At 38.4% G+C, this 21619-nt stretch overlaps 1 protein-coding gene across 1 annotated transcript in view; it reads left to right on the top strand.

The window, feature by feature from the left end:
• The window catches only part of TMEM132D (transmembrane protein 132D), a 266118-nt gene that overhangs the window by 103429 nt on the left and 141070 nt on the right, over positions 1–21619 (top strand). Inside the window, exon 3 of the mRNA XM_075769633.1 lies at positions 6289–6435. Coding sequence (XP_075625748.1) covers positions 6289–6435 — 147 coding nt within the window. The remainder of the gene's footprint in view (positions 1–6288; positions 6436–21619) is intronic.

The raw sequence follows: 21619 nt of genomic DNA, 5'->3' as shown, positions 1-21619 counted from the left end.
CAAAAGGAAGTGACTGGGACACTTATGCTGAAAGTGTTTACTCTGCTTCCTCACTTGCTACAAGACCCCACACAGTAACAGAAGTGCCAGCACTAGCTGAGGTGGAAGAAGTGGTGGCTTCCGATACCAAGAAGCTCTAATCTATTGAGCGCTTCTCAAACAGGTGGAGACTCTGGCCCACGTATGGATTTTCAGGGAGACTGGACAAAGGGGTCTGCCATCCACTGGATTACCTCTGGTGTTTGCTTTCACTCGGAAGCTTGGCTCCATGCTTCACCCTGTTTTGCTTTTGTTATGTCTGGTGTGCTCTTTAACATACTTAATTCTCATTCCAGTGCTGTTCATTAGCTTACTAGCTTTTCTGGTGTTCACAAATTTGTCTTTCCATGTGTTGTCTTTAATTTTGGTACTCCAAAATTAAAAAAGCCTGTCCTGAAGTAAACGCGGAAAAGTCATTGCTGTTTCCCATTGTGATCTGATGTTTCAGTGCATTTTAATACGATTCTTTGAGCGCAGAGAGCTGCAGGTGCAGCAAATGCAATGTAAGGTAAGAAATGAGTCACTGCTATGTAATCATCCCAGGATTCCCAGGAAGACAGCATAAGTTTTATTTTTTTCCACTTCCTTCTAGATCATCTCTTTGAACCTGTTGAGAGTAACCAAAACAAAAAATTGTCAATAGCCTGAACGATTATGGTGCGTAGTAACAGGTATTCCTTTTTCCATGCTTGAAAAGAGAACAGAACTGGTCCTGGGATTGCTTAGTAAAATCAAGCCCCTGGGAGGGGATGGAGGTTGTTTGCAGGAGGTGAAACATCAGGATGCAAATGTCAGACTGAAGTGTTCTCATATAAAAATGGTCTCATTTATGCAACGTGCAGCACCAGAATGACCTCAGATACTGGAGCTAGCTAGCATCAGTGGAGCCTCGGGAAATACAGACTAGATGTCTCCACCTCCAGCAGCTGGAATTTGTTATTGGATCAAGAGGTGATGTCATTGGAAAGAGCCTGCATGAAGAGCAACTTGTGGTTTAGCCATCAGCAAAAATAGGCTCTGGGCAATGACATGTATTGGGTATTTACAGGTTAGGACTGTGAATACTGTTAGAGTAACTTGCAGAGAGTGTTTTGCTGCTGTCTTAGATCAGCGCATTAGACTTTCCATTAAGTGGGAATGGACCCAATTTCTTTGTCATATGACAAGAGCAGCTATGGTCAGGTCCATTTCCACTCACATTTTGCTTGTCTTTGATTTCAAATGGGCTGGTGGGGGAAAAGCCTCTCCCACACCCGTTACTGTTGTCACAGTCCAGGGGCGGTGAGTATTAGCAAAGTGAAGACTGCCATCCCGTGTAGCTAAACACTGCTTCGGTCTGTCTCCATTGCTGGGTTAAGATTAGCCTCTGTAAAGATAAACAGAAATAGAAACTCCCTCAAGTTATTTCTGAAGTGCTTTGAGGATTTACAGTGACAGAGCAAATTCAGAGCCCACTCCGATGTCTGTTAGGTGCCTAGAAGCTCTCAAAATTGTACCCCTCTGCACACAATTTGTCTGCTACCTTCTAGTCGCCACTGGTAACAAGATGATAACCAGTGGTAGTACCTGTGTTAACAGCCTCCCTTTTCTTTTTATTCCTTTGATGTTGAAAGCTCACTTTCTGAGAAGGAGCATGAAAGGTTCCCACAGATCTTTGCCCTGAGCGCTCACAGTAATAGAAAACTAGATTCAATGTCATGGGTCTAAAACAGCTTTATTTAGAGCTGTTTAGGGGTTAGATTCCCTGTTTGTCTGCACTTTGTTTTGAAATGGAGGGATGTGTGATATTTGTATGCTGCATGCGGGACATTTTCAGGAGTAAAATGTGGAGGTGGGATCGTGCCTGTGGCAGGATATCTGCGGCTCCGGCGTGCTCCTTGTCTTTGATCTCTTGCATGTCTTGGGGGTGAATTTGCGTGAGTGCTCGCTCTCTGTCTTTCCCTTCCCTGTGGTGCTTCAAACCAGACACTTTGTTGACATTGTACCATGGCACTTAGCAGCACACGTGCGGTAATGCTGTTATTTTTCACCAGCCAACTGTTCCACTTTGTACAACACTTAAGTAACAATTTCACAGCCATTACCAGCCTGCAGTAATGACATGGGCTGAAAGCTAAGTGTTAACTGGTTGTAAACTGCAAAAACTGGGAGATGCTAAAACAGACACTTTGATAAATGAGAAAGGACATTGCCTGCATTTTAATTGGTCCAGTTGAAGCCTCTTTTATCACTAGAGTAAACATAGTGTTTAGTGGGTCAGGAGATAGCATTGGGAATCACTATCTTCATGCATTTAGGAAATGTATTTCCTTGACTTCAGGTGTGATGTATTGATTCTGGGAATTCCTTCCATGTTTCTTTTTTTTTTTTTCTTTCTCTCTTCCCTTGATTTGTACCCTGTCAGCATTGATGGGTGTTCAGGGATTTGAGGACTCCCAAGGGCTTTTTTTGCCATGATTGATTTGGTGCAAGGGGTGAGCTACTTAAGAGTCTCAGTAACCAATGTGCTGTACTGTGAGCAGTGATCCAGAGGTAAATAAGAGCTTGTAGAAACACCTATGAAACTATTTAGTTGGATAGGCTCCTTGTTTGAAAAAACACAACTCAAAACCAACCACAATTAAGATGTTTAATAAGTCTTTTCTTTCCTCCTCTTTTCCGAAGTAGAATCTGGCCCAAAGTGAAGTGATGGGCACAAACCACTCGAACAACTTCACTTGCTGCTGCCCAGCCACAGCGCTTTAAGCAAATGTACAATCTGTGTGCTTCGGCTGTGAGCAAATATATGAAAAAGCTTTGTCATATGCATTTTTGTGTATTGCAGTTGAGAAATCTTGGTAGGCTGAACCAAGAGGCCGTCTCATGAGCACTTTCAAGAGCAGCTGAAGGGTTGAAGACCCAGCTTGCCCTGTGCCAGCCAGGCAATTCAATAAAACAGATTTGCAAGAGAGTAATTGAGCCCTGACAGCAGGTCATAGTGTTTTCACCTCAGGTATCTTCAGTTTTACCTATTGACAAATAACATACCTTCAGTTATTATTAACCCTGTTTCATCCAGGTCATTCTTTGGTAATTGCAAAGTGCTACTGCCATTGTAAATTGGGTGAATAAAATTCTGCAATTCTCTGACAGTAGCAAGTACAGCATTGAGACTTACCAGAGGAAAAAGCATTTCCTGGGATCGCTGAATTGAAGCTTTTGTGCTAATTATAGATGTATATTTAACTGATTCTTCAAAAAGAGTCCCTAACCTCTAATTCTGAAGAAAACAACCATCTTGTTGTTAATTTTCAGTAAAATTAGGGGTTTAGGGCTTTTAATAGATGACTAAATTAGACCTTATCAAAAACTCTTCTCGGAAATCTTGATCCATACACTGCAATTACACCAAGGAGTGTACACAAGGATCCACATTTGTTTTGAAACATTAGAAATCAGTGCAGGATGGCAGTTCGTTATTGGATAAAGTGAATGTCAAGGATAAACAAACTCAGCTTGTCTTACTGGTTTTGTGCTCATTTTTCTGGTTTACCTTGTCACTCTGGCATTTAAAAGAATCCAAAGAGAAAATAAGATGATGGTATCTGTTTTGTGTCTGTGTTTGTACGCTACTCTTAATCTGTTTTTTTAATGCTTTTTAAAATAAAAGTGAGAAATTTCCTCAATTTTCAGTGTGAGGCCCTGCACAGCTTTCTCAATTGCAGTAAAGCTATTGCATATATGCCAGCAGAGCAAGGCAGAATATGCTATGCTCTAAGGCTGCTTTTTTTCTTGATTCCCTACCAGTTTTGTTAATAAAAGATATAAAAACATAGCTGTTGTATAGTCAATATCATCTGTTGTGTGTTTTTAAGTAGCAATTGTAACACAGTAATTGCTCGTAACTTCTAGTCATGGGAAAATTGTTGCTTTTATGTAAGGCTACTGTCTGCTTGAGTTTCCAGGACGTGTTCTGTCTGTCCGTTCCGTGCCCGCCCCCCACCCCCCAAATGTTGTCCAGGGGAATTCAAGGGCTTAATATCTTTGTCCAGGACTTCCAAATTTCTTACAACAGGATTAGTGTTCCTGCATGTGTCCCAAGGAGGCTTCATGACATGTGGAAATCTCAGATATACTTACTGGCATGTGCAGGCTGTGAGGACAGCAGTCAGTTACTGATCAAATATACTGTGCGTTATACCAGTGGTTTATTATACCTGCACGGCAAAACTGAGGGGCCAACCTTGCAGCACAAGCTCAAGGCATATGTGGCCTTGTGAAATGAAACAACGGCTCACTTGCAATCTTGCAAGCAGTCTCTGGCTGCGAGTGATTCGGTTGCTGTCCTGCGCTAGAGCCCAGCACAGTGGGTTGGCTCCATCGAGACAGTTGCCTTTTCAGACACGTAAGCTCAGCTAGGTGGCCCAGATCCCACATCAGCACCTTCTCACCAGCCACAATCAACTACTATAGAGACAGCAACCACATTGAGAGAGCTAGAAGGGTGGATATGAGTTTCTTAAACATAGCCAGCTTAACTTGGAAATATTTGAGCCACCCTCATTTCCCTCTAAAGTGGGAATCGTTTTTCTGTTGTTGATACGCAGCAGTTTTCCTTTCTGAGGTCAAACAGAAAGGCGGGACTAGATGCTAGTCACTAGGAATAGCTAAAGACATATGCTGAAAAATGTTTCATCCTGATTGCCTGGCCTTTTTCTGCCTCCCTCTCTTTCTCTAAGATGCCAGGAGTGCAGTTTAATTTCCGCTCTGACCATTGATCTCTTGTCCTGAGAGATGTTTGTGGTCTAGGAGCAGTAACTGCACCTGCTTAAAATATATTTTGTGAAATGAGCATAGAAGAACTTGAGCACAAATTGGCAGCCTTCATGTATTAATTCTTCCAGGTGTGCTAAGGAAATTACAGCCACTGCCATTGAGTTAGTGGTAGAATAAATGAGAGAGAACCCTTTTTGTCCAAGGCAGTTGAAGGAATCCTTTGGCTTTTATTCTGAAAACATCTGCGTGGATGTTGTCCTTCAAAGATTTCACAAGTAATTTCATGCGGAGGCAGAGCTGATAGTGCTTGTTTTACTGATATTAGCATCTCTGCATGGCAGCAGCTGTTTATACAATAAAATCATATACCTTTTTGGTTTTTTGCCCAGAATTGAGAACTTGCCATAACACTGAATGGATTTTGTGTATGAGATTTTAAGCAAATATAATTAAACTGTCATTTCCTGACAGCTCATATATGAGGCTGTTTGACCACAATGGACTTTTTGTTTTTGTAAACACATTCTGAAACCAAAAGTTAACACCACCAGAAACTCCTAATTCAGCAAACTGGCCAACATTATGTAGCTGTGGACTAATTCAATAGTGCCTTAAGATACATATTTAGTTAAAGAAAGGGAGAGAAAGAATTAAGGAATGCAACACCTGCTAGGAGGAAATAAAACAGGTATTTAAATATATAGTTCCTCTTCTCCACTGGTTATTCAAAACCAGAAATATTACACTAATACATGAGAACCAGACAGTACTTCTCGGTAGGAGCCAGCCTAGTTGTCCTGACTGTAACGTCTTGTCATACAGCTTTTCCTATTGTTCAGCCTCAGACATCGAAACCAACTTCCAAAGAAACCAGTCACTTTTGGACTATTCCAAAGTGTTTTTTAGAATCAGAACTGATGGAACAGTTAAACCCAACAGTATTAAAATAAAATGAAGAAAAGTTGTGGACTCAGAAAGATGATGAAAATTGGAGCAAAGATATGAAATGTCATCTTTGCGTAATCCGGGGAGGGGGGAAAAGAAAAGGTAGATTTTTTCCTTGTAATATGAGACCTAGCAATGGCTCCTCACTCCAGATATAAGCCCCAGCAACAGCCTGCCTTCCTTTGTGACAAAAATGATGCTTTCCTCCCCAATATCTCCTAGTCAAGAGAGCGCCTTAACATGCTCCACAGTGTGGTAATGGAAGAGCAGGAGTGAGGAGCATGCTTTAGAACATATCTACTTGGCAATTTAGCTATGACTGAAGCTGTAATTTCCATTAGTTCAATAAGATTTCTATTTTGATATCATTCCTTCAAAATATTGAATTCTTAATTAATTCTCTCATCTATTTTCCTTGTAATACTGTCAAACTCTAACGAGTGGTAGCATTTTCTGTGGGGCAGTAATGAGGAAATAATGAAGAAATAAGTAACAGATCGAGCTGACATTTTGTATCTAATTGGTGAAATATCCTCTTCTTTCTCCTAGGGCAAAGGTGAAGAAAGGTGTGAACGTTTTCAGTGTAAGAGCCAGCAGCCCATACTTATGGGACATCAGGGAGAGCATGGATTATACCGGGAAACATGCACCAGCTGTTATTGTTTGCCAGAGGAAATCTGCTGCCTCTGAAAACAGGTAGGTCGTTTCCAGCAGTCTATCTTTTAATAACTGACTGCTGTTTTTCCTTTTCAAATCATTTTGCCGTGATTTTAGTAACTTTTAATGCATGATGAAAATGCTTTTGGAAACGCTGTGGCTGCCTTTTTGTAGTGCGTTGCTAATTCTACCACATGTAGTTTGAGTTAAATGTCATTCAATTGTAATACTCTAAGGAAGTTAAAACTAGCAGGAAATACTGTTTTCACATAGTATTTAGAAGAACATGTTTCATGTCTGTTGTGGTTTAACCTGCAGGCAGCTAAAACAACCACACAGATGTTTGCTCGTTTCCCCCCTCCCAGTGGGGTAGGGGAGAGATTCGGGGAAAAAAAAAGTTAAAACTTTTGGGTTGAGATAAAGACAGTTTAATATGACAGAAAAGAATGATGATGATAATAATAATATAGAAAAGAAGTGATGCACAGCACAACTGCTCACCACCCACAGACCACCAATGACCAGCTAGTTCCTGAGCAGTGGTGTAAACCCCTGGCCAGCTTCCCATGAGTTATATGCTGAGCATGACGTCATATGGTATGGAATATCCCTTTGGCCAGTTGGGGTCGGCTGTCCTGGCTGTGTCCCCTCCCAGCTCCTTGTGCACCCCCAACCTCCCCGCTGGCAGGGCAGTGTGAGAGGAGGGTGCAAACATTGCCTAGCAGCAACCAAAATATCGGTGTGTTATCAACAGTATACTCATCCGAAATCCTAAACCCAGTACTATACCCGCTACTAGGAAGAAAATTAACTCTACCCCAGCTGAAATCAAGACAATATCTTATAATTCAGTTGAGACTAGTTTAATCTCTTTAAATTATTTGCTGCCAGGCATTATAGCAGGGAGTAATTATAGGGCTGATTGTGGTGGGGTTTTGGGGGTGGTTTTGTTGGGTTTTTTTTCCTTGGGATTTTTTAGGTGGTTTGTTTGGGGTTTTTTTGGATTGTTTTGGTTTGGTTTTTTTATCCAGAGGAAACTAAAACATACTCCTAGTATCAAACCCACATTTCTGTTGGTGAGATTTACATGAATTTTTAATCTATAGAAGGGAACATATTTTTCATTATCCATTCCCATTGTGCAACAATTTGGGATGCTGACCTGTCTTAAACAGCCTTCATCTGGTAGATAGGTGTTCCTTTTCTAACCACAACTGATTAATGAATATATTTTTATATCATTTGCTGCTGCTTGCTCATTGTTTCTGGAACTGAATGTCAAGTGCATCTTTTTAAGGATCTGACTGCCTGCATATGTATTGTTTGGCATTGCTGTTAGAAAACTTGGCGTATAACATGGAAGCTCTGTGCTGTGATTTACTTCTAAAATTTTACAAAATCTTATAAATTTGGGGGATTTGTTATGGGATTTAATTGATTTTAAAAAAATATTCTCTGAGCCTAGTAAGTAGGAAGCTTCATGTCTTTGCAATCTGGGTATATGAAAAAAAGAGGAAGGGAAGAATTTCCCTTGGTAATCATGACATAATTTGCTTTCTCCTTATTATAACTCAGATTCTACACAATTTCTCTGCTATAGTATCCTGAATTTTCTCATCTAAACCATATATTGTCTCGTACCTGACTGAATTTTATTGGTTAAAGCAGCAATGTGTATAATGCCAAGGTCAGAGCTTCCTACTGTCTAGCACAATCTGTCAGACAGATTCTTTAAAATCCCAGTTCAAAGCTATTTGAAGACAGTGTGAATATTTTCATTGAGAGAAATGGGCGTTGGATCAGAATCAAAGATTATTCCAAAGATGAATTTTCCATCACACTTTATCTTATTGGGTCCATACAGTGCATTTGCCTGATTTCTCTTCCTCATCAGGAAAATATAATGCAACCTCATGGGTGAATTGAAGTTTGGCAACTTACTTCCCTTCACTATTCATCATTCCGTGGCAAGCCTTCAAAATGACCCCTTGTACACACACACACACACAAAAAGTCACCTTTGATGCAGTGGTTGTGGATTCTGTGTACGTTCACATGCTGATTATAAGCATTAGTTCAGGTTTATTAAAAGAAACGTGAGCTCATATACTTGCTAGATTTTACTGGAAAGAAAATCAAGTGAAAACAAGGTGCATGTGTAACTCTCATATAACTTCTGGTTTGACTTATTCCATCTGACTTCCCCGTTGAGATTTTGTGGTTTTCCCACTTTTGAGAACTTCTTCATTGTTTGTAAACAAATGCAAAATATTTGCAATGTGTTATTCAGTATGTTGTTTTCCTCATTAAATTTAGTCATGTCTGTTTTGCTATTCATTTTAAGAAGGAAGATCAAGCATTATGGGGGGAGAAAGAGTGTGCTTAATATTTTTGGGGAAAATATTTTTTCCTTTTCTGGACATGTTTGATGTCACTAAATATGCACAATGGCTAACAGGTAAATATTGATGTCTCTTACCAAATTGTTTGCCTCCATAGTTCATTTAGAAGTTCAACAAACTCTGTTTGCATACTGTTTACTCTTAAAAATCATAGATCTGATCACATGAATGCAAAGGTGGCAATGTTAATTAACTAAAGATTCAATACTTTTGTGTTTCTGATAATTTTACATGGATCAGAAAAAAAACCAACTTACTGTGACAGGTGTAATTTCATGGATTGAGGAGACACTTGTGGAAGTGACAAACTTAACCAGGATGCCTGAGCATTTCTTTATTGAAATTTGAAATATATCAGTCATTTTATTTGGAGAGGTTTTGGCACTGAAAGCTTATCGTAACAGGATTAACATATAAATATTATCACAGCCAGCAGGGTGTTTTAGAATGAATATTAACAGCAAATATTATAAGTCTGTACGAGAATAACTAATTAAGCCCATCTGTCAAATATGATTTGAAGTTCTCAGTGCTTTGCTTATTATTGGCTTGCAACAGCGTTCCAGGTTAATGGTGAAGCAATTATAAAGTTCTCCCCAATTCTTCTGGTTTCATTCTTGGGCAATAATAATTTTGTAACACACTAATTCCTGACCCACAAGATTATTTGATGGGCTTATTACTTGTAGCATCTGTACAGCACTTCTGTTCTTCTCTGAGAAGCATCTATATTCCATCTCTCTATTGTCATGTAGAGAACCAAAAAAACAAATAGAAAATGGTGTGATGTGTGAAGGTAACCAGTGACTCAGAAATGTGACTCGGGAAACACTTAAACACTGATTGAATCAGGGAGATACATCCTAATATGTGACATCTTTTGTTTATTTCCTTTGGAAGTTGGCTGATTTTTCCTTTTCTTAATTCCTCGTGTAATGAGGTGTATAGAAAGATGAGACTAAAGGAGTACTGCATTTTCAGAATGTTTTCTTGGGTTAGTGCTGTTTCTCCTTGTACCTGAAATTGAGCATCTCTGCTGTGCTAGTGATGACTGAGGAGAAGAAGAATGCCCATAAGTGGAAGATCAGGATTACTGTCTGTTTTTCCTCCTGTGTTTCCTATTGGACTGGAAGCATGCCAGTTGGGATGGATTTGGAAAATTATTGAGGTGGCTAAAGATGCAGATTTACTGGATTTTCCTCATCTGCAAAATATGATTTGATAGCACTTTCTTGTATCCATAGCTGCTGTGGAGAAATTAAGCAAGATTTTCTGATATGATACTAATGGGTGTCATGATCCTCTTAAAATATTTTATTTGTGTTTATATTTTTTGGTACAAATGTTTGTTATTCCACTGGAGAATACATTATTGTTGTCTGTGCTTCTGGCAGGAATGAGGCCGTTGAGCCAAACAAGTGCAAAATAATTATGGAGAAAGCTTGGACGTCTCCGAGTAGAACTTTAATGACCGGATATGACTGTTCGCTGCCTTATCTCCAAATGTATTTGAACTACATAACGGATAAGCTTTGCTCAGCAATTTCTTTTTCCTATACTTATTGTTGGAAATGTTACAAAGATAGCATTTCTATTAATACTTTCCTTCTTGTACTTTTGGGTTACAGTTCTATAGCATTGAAGGAGATATCGGCTTATGCTGCCTGAAACCAGATGCTGGTCCTGCTGTTAGTATTATAGAATCACAGAAAGGTTTGGTTTGGAAGGGACATCAAAGATCATCTAGTTCCAACTCCCCTGCCATGGGCAGGGAGACCCTTCACTAGACCAAGCAGAGAAACTTATTTTCATTTTGAACTACAAGTGACTGAATCAGTCTGTGATAATATTGATGTAGGAAGAGACAATGACAGTATTTTCTGGGCTATATCCCATGTTTGCTCCTGTGTGTCTCATTTCTTCATTATGCCACATTTCAATGCTTAATTTTCTTAACACTTTTATAATACAAGAAATTAACTTGATGTTAGATAATAACAGGGGACAGGAAAATGTATGGCAGTATTGCCTTTGATTTTCCTACACAATACTTTCTTTTTATTACATTCATACCATTATCCTTAGTGCTCTATATTTCTGATTTTCAAATCTGATTATTTAACGTTTAGTTTTCATGTTGCAACAGCAGTGAGCTATTGCCTCATTCTCTTACTTGTTGCATCTGCCAGTGCATTTGATAGACTCTCAAGAGTGCTATAATCCTAAAATGCTTCTGAAGCAACAAATTTGACATAAATAACAGCCTAATAGCCACAGTAATTACATTATGTCTCATGCTGGTGTTCATCAAAATGCTTCATAAAAATAGTTTTATGTTTTAGATCACCATTAATTTTTTTCCTTGCTATTCATGTGCTCACATGACTTTATCAACTAGAGGTACGTTATTGCTGGGAAAGAAAATTTTCTAGTCAGTGGAATTACAGAAAAGATGCATGATGTAAGAAAAATAATTTCCAGTGTATTTTGTCCCATCACATCCACATCATGTGTGAATCATGTGAGCTTCAGTTTGTCGTGATGAAACAAAGGTGAGAAACAGGCTGTAGTGATCATACATGCTTTCAGATGGGATATATTCAAGTATGGTATTAAAAAAGCTGGACAAGCAGAGTGGGCAAAGGGTTGGGTTAGGCTGTATGTTTGGGTATTTGTATGGCAACGCAAGAGGTTATTTGATTATTTTTTTCTTCAAAAGATAAAGAGATATGTGAATTCTGAGCAAAAAAGGTTTCTCCTGTTCTTTAATACTATTTTTATTTTGGTGGAGGGGGAGAAAGGGGATATCTTCTATGTGGTTCTAAAATTACTTTCTGAGAATATTGATTGAGCCCTAAAAACCGTGACTATTCACTCAGCATCATTGATGCTGATACAATACATTGGTATGTATTATTGGGCAGATATATTATGTTAATTTGACTCTGAAATACCAGAATTTAAATCCATTTAATTCCTAGGCATATGAGTAATGATCAGCTGTAAACATATTTATTCTGGGTGGCTTTAGAGTTTGATACTGTGTACCATTTGGGTTTTTTTTTTTCCTACCTTCCTGTGGTATTTGTAACCTCTAGGCTTCTAAGACTGTATGCGTTATGAGGATGTGAAAGAACTAAACAGCTCAGAAGTCGTGTTTACATTCCACTGTTTGAAAGCAATTAGTCACAAAGCTCTATTTCTCATTTTAAAACTTAAATATGACCTCTGAGAGAGAACCCTTTGAGATGTTGAGGCAAAATAAATTTGTATGAACCAAACCTCAGTGCATCATTCTTTCACAAGCTGTGACCCACTTTTTAAATTTTTTTTAAAAAGAAAATTATTTCATATATCAAGAAGTGCAGAATCCCTCTTGAAATCATCCTACTCAATGCTAATATACCAGAAAAAAGGTTTATGTTTATTGTCTTGAAACAAATAAAAAAAAAGAGATGAAATATTAACCAAGAGCTATTAGATAAAGGCATTATTAGCCAACTTTTTCACCTGTTTGTTTGAAAGAGACTAATTCATTTAAAAACAAAAAGATTGCAGGAAAACACTTCAAAGGCATGTAGATAGTCTTCTGGACTCTGTTCCTATATTTCTGACACTTACATGAAGGAGATACTACAGGACAATTCAGTTGTCATTGCAAAGACGATGATTCCCTTTATCAGCTGAATTTTAGGGTTCTCCTTAGAGAAGGCGGCTATTCCTGTGTTATTTCGTTTGTGATCATAAAGCTACTGGAAAGGGGAAAAGTGACAATTAACATTCAATTGCTGATGCTATCTTTGAAGCAGTTAAAAAAAAAAATTCTCTTGTTCAGGGATTATCCTTTTGAAACACTAATGCACAGTTATATAGCATTTACCATCTCCTAACAGCTTGCAGTTGGTGATATTCAGAGCTACGTCATTGCTACATGCATATCATTTTAAGGAAAGCGATAAAGGTGAAGTTCCCCTAAAATGGAACTTGACATGACTTAACAGTTCAAACCAGGACTGAATAGTCAGGAAAGTAACAGAGATTATCAGTAGTGCCTGTACCTTTTTATACCACTATGGTATACCTCCATCACCTGTAGGATTTTTTTGTGCTGAGTGGGAAGAAGTCAGACACCACCTCTTTAGAAGGGTACGTGATCGGCACAGAGATAGTATTAGGTTTTCATTCTACTCTGCCCAAAAAGTTTTAGGGCAGAGATAGGATTTACTGCAGTAAATATAGCTGATTGGCACTTTATATTGGTCTAGCAATGCAGAGTGAAGAATATCCTTTAAACATAGTGCTTCATGTTTCCAGAATATGTTGATGTGTTGACTATTTCTCTCTTGATCTTTACTGCTCCTGCCCCAGCTAAAAGTAACTGAAAAGAGTAATTGAAACTTTAGTTACATAGCCACATCGATTTGTTACGTATTGCACCCTTAACTTCCAGATGTTCCAGTTGGGTCAAAAGGGATGAGGGACAGAGGGCCACCTTGTTCTGTGGCAACCCAGAGTCTGCAGATTTTCTAGGACTTGAATTCTTGAAGCAGAGAGTTGGGATCACTGTCACAGTTATGCCAGCTCACTACACACGCCAGGGAGAGCTGGGGTTATCAACTGCCAGCTCTCATTGCGTGTGTAGGAATAATGGTTCAAATTATGAGATTGATCAAAGACGTCATGTTAATTTGAGAGGGTTTTGCACTAGGTCCAATTTGTCTTAGAATCTGTGGTCCTTTTCTAGCCCATTATTTTATTTGGCTCTGCTTTTGTGACAGTCTATCCTATGTGGAAAATAAGTCCAATTACTAATTGTAGATCGTAGTGACTGCAGACTGGTGTCCTAATGGCCTAACTGGTCACAGGCCAGTGGCCATTCACTGACTGTCCACCATCTTCAGTATAGATGCCTCATCCAGCTCTTCCATCCACTCCAGTCTGTCTGCCTCTGTATGTCCAGAAACCCCGGGGAGAAATTCTGTATCCTCTACAATGTATGGCAGAAGACAACCTGAGAAAGTTTTTCTTAATTTGGGTTGGACCAGTTCCATGTTTCACATATGCTAGCATCAGGATAACCTCTCCCAACTCATTTCAGCTGTGACCCCAGGGTAGAGCTTTGAACAGAAGGAATTTTGGCTGCAGGAAGTGTGCTTGTAAAGAGGGATGAATTTAATTTCCTGTCCTAGCTCATCTGAAAGCAGAGGCATTTTATCCCCTTTGTATTTTTGGATTAAATTTTATTGATTTTTATTTTACATACAGAAGTAATCATGGAAAGCAGAGATCGAATAAGTACTGCATAGGTGAGGTTCCCTAATGATACCAAAATTGAATGTATAACAGGTACTCAGTATTGCTCTGTTTATGAGCTTAGCTAGGAATTTGAGAAAAGATGTGCTATCTTCATCAACAGTTATTGTGATAGCTCAAGAGGTGAGGGTTTGTTGAATGAACCTGAGAAGTCCTGGGAGAAATTCTGATTATTCCTTTGCTTACATAACTAGAGACTATATTATAATGCTTACGTGGGAGAAGGCAGAGTTACATTTTTGACACTTCAAGAAGCTCTCAAGACACAAAGTTGTTTATGATGTGCTGGTAATTAGGTTTGTTTTCTTTGATATATAGTATCTTCTATAAAATGAAGTTCTATAGCACAGCGATCAGCATGACTTTGCTAAAATGCCAGGACTTGTCTAGGATGAGTCTTGAAGATGCTGTAATTGTTCATATTAAATGATCTGCCTCTGTAAAATCTGCAAACAATAAATAAAGCATTTAATCCCCTTTCATTGAGAGTTCTAGGCATGCAGAACTGGGAGTCAAAGAATTGAGGGAAACAATCTAAGTCTAAGTGATTTGATAACAGAAGTCAGTGACAGAGAGGGCAGATCACTCTCAGATATATTGGGGGTTTGTCCTCTCTCCTCTCTTTCTGCCTTGGTGACACGCAGGTGATTTATGGGCATTTCTGCCATCTCCCTTGTAGAGGAGATGCCCTTCTTTCTGTATGATGGTGAAGTAGCTACAGGACAATTCCAACCGTCTGGATAACCTCATGCATATTTAGCGTCTTTATTTTTACCCTGGTGTTATCCAGTGTGATAAATATCATTTTAAACCTGAGGAGGAATGATTTCCCTTAAGAACCTTAAGGATTCATCATCATCAAGCTTGCTCTGTGTTTGTGGTACTCTAGCACTGTAGTCCTTAAACCTTTATTAGCCCCAGGCTTCAAAATAACAATTCCAGTGACAAAACCAGTTTGCTACCTATTATGAAAGAGACTGCAAGTGAGTAATCTCCTGTCTATTAAAAAATCTAATATTAAATGCAAAAATGTGTCTTGTGAAAGTGTCTCTAATGGTGCTGTTGATTTTCTTTTCCTCGGAGGAACTCTTATAAGAAGTAATACTAATTAGTCAGAGAGTTGGAAAGTGAGTGGAGGACTTAAAATATGAGCTGAGGCTGAGAATATGCCTGTTGCTGTTGAGACATGGGGATTCCCATTTTTTGGATTAAAAAAAAAAATCATTAAATCTAGCTATCATATATAAGTCAACATACAGCAAAGTGTGGATCAGAAGGTTAACAGAATTATGTAATACAATCTAGCATCCATATAAATTATAAAGCTTAATCCTAAGATCTAACTGCAAGTACAAGGCTGAATTTCACTGGGCATTTGAGTTATTTTATGGCTTCAACTCTTAACATACAGATTTACTGATGACATGAACAAGCTAGGATTGCAATGTTAAAGATCTATGGGTGGTTTGTATGAACTGATGATGCAGATGTAACTCATTCTCTAAATTATTTCACCTTGGTCAACTCTTGGCCTTTTAAGCACCTCTGTGGGGTAAGATAGGGCTGCTGTCTCAGCTTGATAGAGTCACAGAGAGGACATAGGCTTAACTTTAAGGATAGTTCTGACACTAATAAATGACATCACCTATTAGGGTTTGTGTTGCACGCAGTGAAATGGGGTTTCGTAGCTAGGTTTAGGATGAGCTCCATGTCAGTCGATACACTGAGCGGGGAGCTCGGAGCTAATCACTAAGACAATGCAAAAGTCAGTGGTGCATTGTTTAATAACTGCACAAGCCTTAATAACTTGCCCCGGGTCATGTGGGAAGTGCGACAGAGCAGGAGTTAAATGGAGATCTTCTCCTTCTGTGTCAGCTAGCCCCTTGAGAGTCAACTTGCACCAAAGGCTGCTTTCTTTTTTCTTTTTTTTTTTCTAATCAGGAAAAACCTTCCCTTCCAGGAGTTTATATAAATTTCTCTAAAACTGATAGTGTGTCTTAGACCTCTTTTTGAAGAGTTTTTATTGACTACCATACCAATAGAAGAAATTTGGCTTTGTTACAATAATAGGATGCCTTGTCTTTGTGGACATCATTGATTCCAGCATACATACACACACGCACATGTAAAAATCAGCAACAGGACAGAAAACTGGGGTGTAAGATTCCATAGGCAGAGCTGTCTATGCGATCACTGGGTATTTTGGGTTATATGAAAGGAGTGTGCAATATGATTCATTCCTCCCCCTGCATGATAATCTGCAACAACAAGCAGTACTTCCACCTCTACCAAGGCACTCCATCTTCTGCAAATTTTTTCCAGCCTAAGGTGGAATCCGAATATAAATTTTCAGTATTATATAGAGCTGTTTTAATGTTCAATATACTTTTAATTTGCACCTCTGTTAAAGTCCGAGTCTTTCAATTTGAAATCCATCCTCATTGTGTAAGTTTATGAATCGTGGGTTTTATGCATGATAGTTTGACACAAAATTGAGCATAGGAATGCCTAGAGAAGATATTACATGAGAAGTTAGACAAAACTATGTTTTAGAGAGAGTAGGAGTGGGGAATAAGGCTGTATCTTCTATGGCAAACAAGGGAGCCGGGCAGACTGGCTTGTGCCATGATTCTCTGGAAAAGTACAGGAATCATTACAGCGTACGTTTCCATTTGTTACTCAGGAACCCCAAGAGCTTTTCCATGCAGGAAGCATACATATGATTTCATATTAGGTATGTTATAAAATTTGAGTAACTGATAGCACTGCTGTTTTGCCTCTGATACAAGACCAGTCTAGGCTGGTCGTGATGTGAAGTCACAATCCACTAGCAAATGAAATCATCTGATAAAGAGCCTGCCTACCACTTATTCGGCACTGGTGTTGACAATACAAAGATGATGAAGGGATCAGTTGGCTGTGATGTCTCTGTGGTTGAAATTCATTGTCAGGATGGTAGCTGAGGGATTGCCTGCACTTATGTGTTAATGTTATTCTTAGTTTCAGGGATTACCTGAAGCTAATATTCAAATGTGCAATTAGCTGAATGGATGACTACTATCTCCATCCTTTCTTGACATAAATTTTTCTCTGGCATATTGCAAGAATGCATGCCTACCTTTTCCTCAGCTTTAGCTGAAATACTTGCAGAATACCTTTGATGTTGACAAGATATTATCTTTTTTTTTTTTTTTTTAAAAAAAAAGTCTTTATTCACTGGAAGATTTCCTAAATCCTAGTTTTGTGAACTTCAGCATGGGGACTGTGGAACAGTCATTCATTTTATACTGCTGAAAGTGAGACTATATTACTTTCATCTTCTATTTCTTACACTGCCTTTTCAAATCAGCTATAAAATCAGTCCCAAAGCATCTGTTTCTGATATTTATATAATTTTTATTTCAGCTATACTTTAATGCACCAGAGTCTCCACATCTCCATAGGTTCGTTTATAGCAGCACTGGCAAGTGCAGACATGCTCTTAGCCCATATTAAAGATGAAGGTTGTCATACCAAGAGACCAAGAAATATATGTCTGTGTGGCACAGGGTAGTGCCGTGTGGAGATAAATGGGCCAGCTTGGCTGGAACAGATGTGCCACCTGCTCATTCAGCAAGCCCTGGTCACAGAACGAGCAGCATCTTAGAAAACAGAACTGTATCGTACCTTACGTGACACATCACTGTGAGCTCAGAAGAATGTAAAGTGCTGAGTGGAACTTCATTTTCAGTTTATTTGAATCTTACATTTAATCTCATACTAAAAAGAAAATAATTAGTTTGAATAATTTTCAATCCAATTAATCTATTCCTAAGTGGCAAATGTTGTACCTGGAAACAGATCGATTATGAAGTGTTTCCTCTGAGATACGTTTTCCTGTTAATTGTTGAAGCAATTAATTTTCTTAGACGCATGCAGACCTTTGTGTGAAGTAGTTAAGGCAAAGAAAGCAAAAGGCATAGAAGAGAACAAAAGAAGACTATAATAAAATATTAAGATTATCACATAATAAATATAATGTATGTGCAATGTGTTATATATGTTGTACGTACATTATGCATTTGTCAACATCCATAACGAAGAAGCTTTCAAAAGTTGCAGAAATTGGGACATCTTAGAATTAATCTTTCATGCATATTCATTAAAAACATTTTTACTTACATGAACACATGGCACTTTTTCCATAGGACTATGGGCAGAGAAGAATTTGGCAGACAAACTCTGACAAGTCTCTATACGATGCGTTTTTCAAAATAATGTCCCCTTCCCGTGTCGCCCCCCTACCTCCGAGAGTGAGAGTTTGGAAAAATGTGAGCTAGGGAAAACAAAGTGCAGGTTTGTATTTTGGATGCAAAAACCAAAGTTTATGTAAATATCCAAATGATATGTCCCTTGCCAATTTTTGAGTCCTCACTAGAAAGCACAAGAAACATCATAATTTTATTCTATTTTAAAAAATTTCTTTCCAATTCTAAACATCTTTTAATATGAACAGACAATGCTATTCTCCTAAACTCTACTGCACATGGCTAAATGGCTACAATTTTGAGTTGGTTTTCCCCAAAAGTTTAAATCTGGATACACCCCGACACGAAAATTTGTATCAGAGTAGCTTAATTTTTGGCAATATATTCCCATACTCTCACTGAGAACTCTATTTTATGTTAGAGATACCTATACACACTCAGTGAATACATACTTGTTTATATTGCAATTCTTTTTCAGTTGTAATAGATTGAATCAGGTTTGATTTTATGCACATTCAATACCAAGAACTCTGTGGAAGAAAGGGGTTGTGGGTGTATTCTACATTTGGTTTATATATTTTAGTGAGATAAACCCCTGACTTAGTCCTTAAGAGTCTCAAAGAGAATTACAACATCTTGATGAAAAATTATTATTTGTTCAAAAATCAAACTTTTTTCTTATAAACAATGTGAAAATAAATCTTGTTTGCAGTGGCTCTAAGCAGCAAATGATCAAGAATTTAGTTGTTTCTAGTGCATGGGGATAAATGCACAGTTTCATATATGTAGCCTTTGATCAAGCCTTTGAGCTGGCAGGAATAAGCAATTGTTTTGTAAAAGCAGTATTTTTGTTCTTTAGGTTTCTAGTTTTGGAACTTTCATCATGCTTATGTAACTCTCTAGGAAAATATCTCCTGTTCAGGGGTTTAAGGGATTAATCTTATTTATGAAAGGAAATGCTTCTTCTGCTTCTTGGATAAACTGCAAATAAAGATTTTACTCTACAATTGTAATCACAACTTGTAAACACATTGAGAAAGTCCTAATGAACTGCTAATGATAATCCAGATGCTTCTATCAGAAACATAGAAATTATAGAAAAATTAAGTTATAAAAGAATGCACAACAATCAGACAGGTGAAAACAACTCAGGTAAGGGAATTATTTACTGGCAAGCACAATCCTGTGTGTATCAATCTGCTGGCCAGCTGGGGGGAAAGATGATGCTCTTGTCCCCCTTTCACTTGAGAGACTGAATGTTTATTTTTCCATTAAAAAAAAAAAAAAAGTACAATAAAAGGAACTTTTGAAAGTGGAGAAAGAATTGTGCAGGGGCAGAGTAAAGACAGCAAATATTTAGTTGAAGACAAAGAGAAGAAAGCAGTATGTGTATTATGAAGATCCTTACAATGCAAACATGGGAAGGGCTAAATGACATTGCTTGATTTGCAACCCTAATGTTCTTTTAATGTGGCTTTAATAAATACATTTGTTTTTCTATATTGGCAATTAGATTAGTCTGTAAATCTTGCTAAAAATTCTGGCAGTAACAGTTGAAATACTTTACCGGTGGTTGTTAATACTGTGTTGCTTGGTCAGGTTGCCTAGTTCTGTAGCAGTGGAGCTACGGATGATCTGCCTTTCCCACTCTTTAGGAATTGCCCTCCTTTCTGCTGAGGTGCCGGAGAAGGATTCCTGGGAACTAAGGCAGGGATGTGGCCATTCACTCTCCTGTGAGCAGAGTGAAATTATGTGTGTGTGAGCCTTTGTTTGGTTCTCTCTTTCTGTATTTAAGTTTTCTGCAGAGCTGAATCACAGGTGGGACGTTATCAGGGCAAATGTGTACTAGGTGCTAACAAAGTATTGCCAGAACATGAAACTGGGCAGTAGGTGAGTGGGAAGGAAGGGGATGCTGTGTTCCTGTTAGCACAGGAGAGAGTCATTGATGATGAGGGTGGGCGTGGGGTTCAGAACCACAGCATGCATGAACCTCACGGCCAAGCTGTGAGGCACTAATCTTCCAGTGAAAGCAGACAGGCTGTTAAGACCTGCCTGCTGTCTTCCTCTAAAATCAGGGCAATTACCGACTACAGTGTGCCGTGCTGTAGGGAAGGTTAACCAGAGCTTATTCTGAACAGTTGTTTCCCATGGAACAAGCAATCTGAAGATTGTTGATTAAACATCTGGCTGTGGTACAACATTCCCAAATACCATTTTTTGTGGCAAGTTCTAAGTCACTCAGATGCTATGGTTTTAAGAAGCAAAAATCTGTACTTAAATCCATCAGGAAAGTAGCATTTTTGGCCTGTGAGTGTGCAGAACTCTCCGGTTCTAAAATTAGAAAGTCAATTTGTCTGTTAAGCCAGGGGAACAAGAAGCTCTACATGCCCTCTGAAATTAGCAATGAAACAAGCTGTATTGAACTCATCTATAGCTTTACACCTTCAGGGCAGTGGCTAGAACCAAGATAGACAGTATTTCTCCAGGCTGTCACAGATATTTTACAAGAGAAAAAGGAGGAGGGGGAGGAGAGAGTTGCTTCGGTCTGATCTCTAAATGAAATAACCAGCCGAACTTTTAAAATCATCTGGAAGATTAAAGGACACTTCAGTCTACTATGTCAAGTTTTAATTTATTCTGCAGAATATCTCTTCCTTAATTGTCACAAAACTAAGACATTAAAGCTATCAGAGTCATGTGCTCTGTTAAAAGGTGCTGTTACTTCAGAGGAATGTGTTACTGGAGAAAAAGAATGCAGAAGGAGATCTTTCATGTAGTACAGACCCAGAAAAAAGAATTAAAACAATAATTTAATGCTTTTGATTTTCTATGGATAGTCCATTGGAATGATTTAACATTATTGTAGGTATGCAAGAATCTGTATCTTTCTTTGTTATAGTAGAAGCAAGTGTCATTGCAAAGGGTTGCTCTGAGAGGTATTAAGCAGATGTGAAGGTACTGACCATAAGCAGCTTGAATTCCTGCGGTCTTCAACAAAACATGAGCCTAGAGATGTGAGGATTTGGAAAACTCCAGAAACCTTCAAGGAAAAAAGTTGATGTAGTTGCAAAGAAATGCACACAATTTTTGCTGCTTTTTTCCGCCTGAAGGCCTGAGTAGAAATTTGAAAAGAAATTAGTACAGCTTGCATATCAAGTCTTAAGAATTATTTCTATGACTAATAATTCAAATTGTTACATATATGTATGCATTATTAGGTGATTGCAATTTCAATATATTGTAGATTAAATTCACCTTCAG

This window comes from Balearica regulorum, chromosome 17, assembly GCF_011004875.1.
Source record: "Balearica regulorum gibbericeps isolate bBalReg1 chromosome 17, bBalReg1.pri, whole genome shotgun sequence".
Classification (NCBI taxonomy): domain Eukaryota; kingdom Metazoa; phylum Chordata; class Aves; order Gruiformes; family Gruidae; genus Balearica; species Balearica regulorum.
The sequence above is the reverse complement of the archived record's forward strand: the minus strand, read 5'-3'. Positions and strand labels throughout refer to the sequence as shown.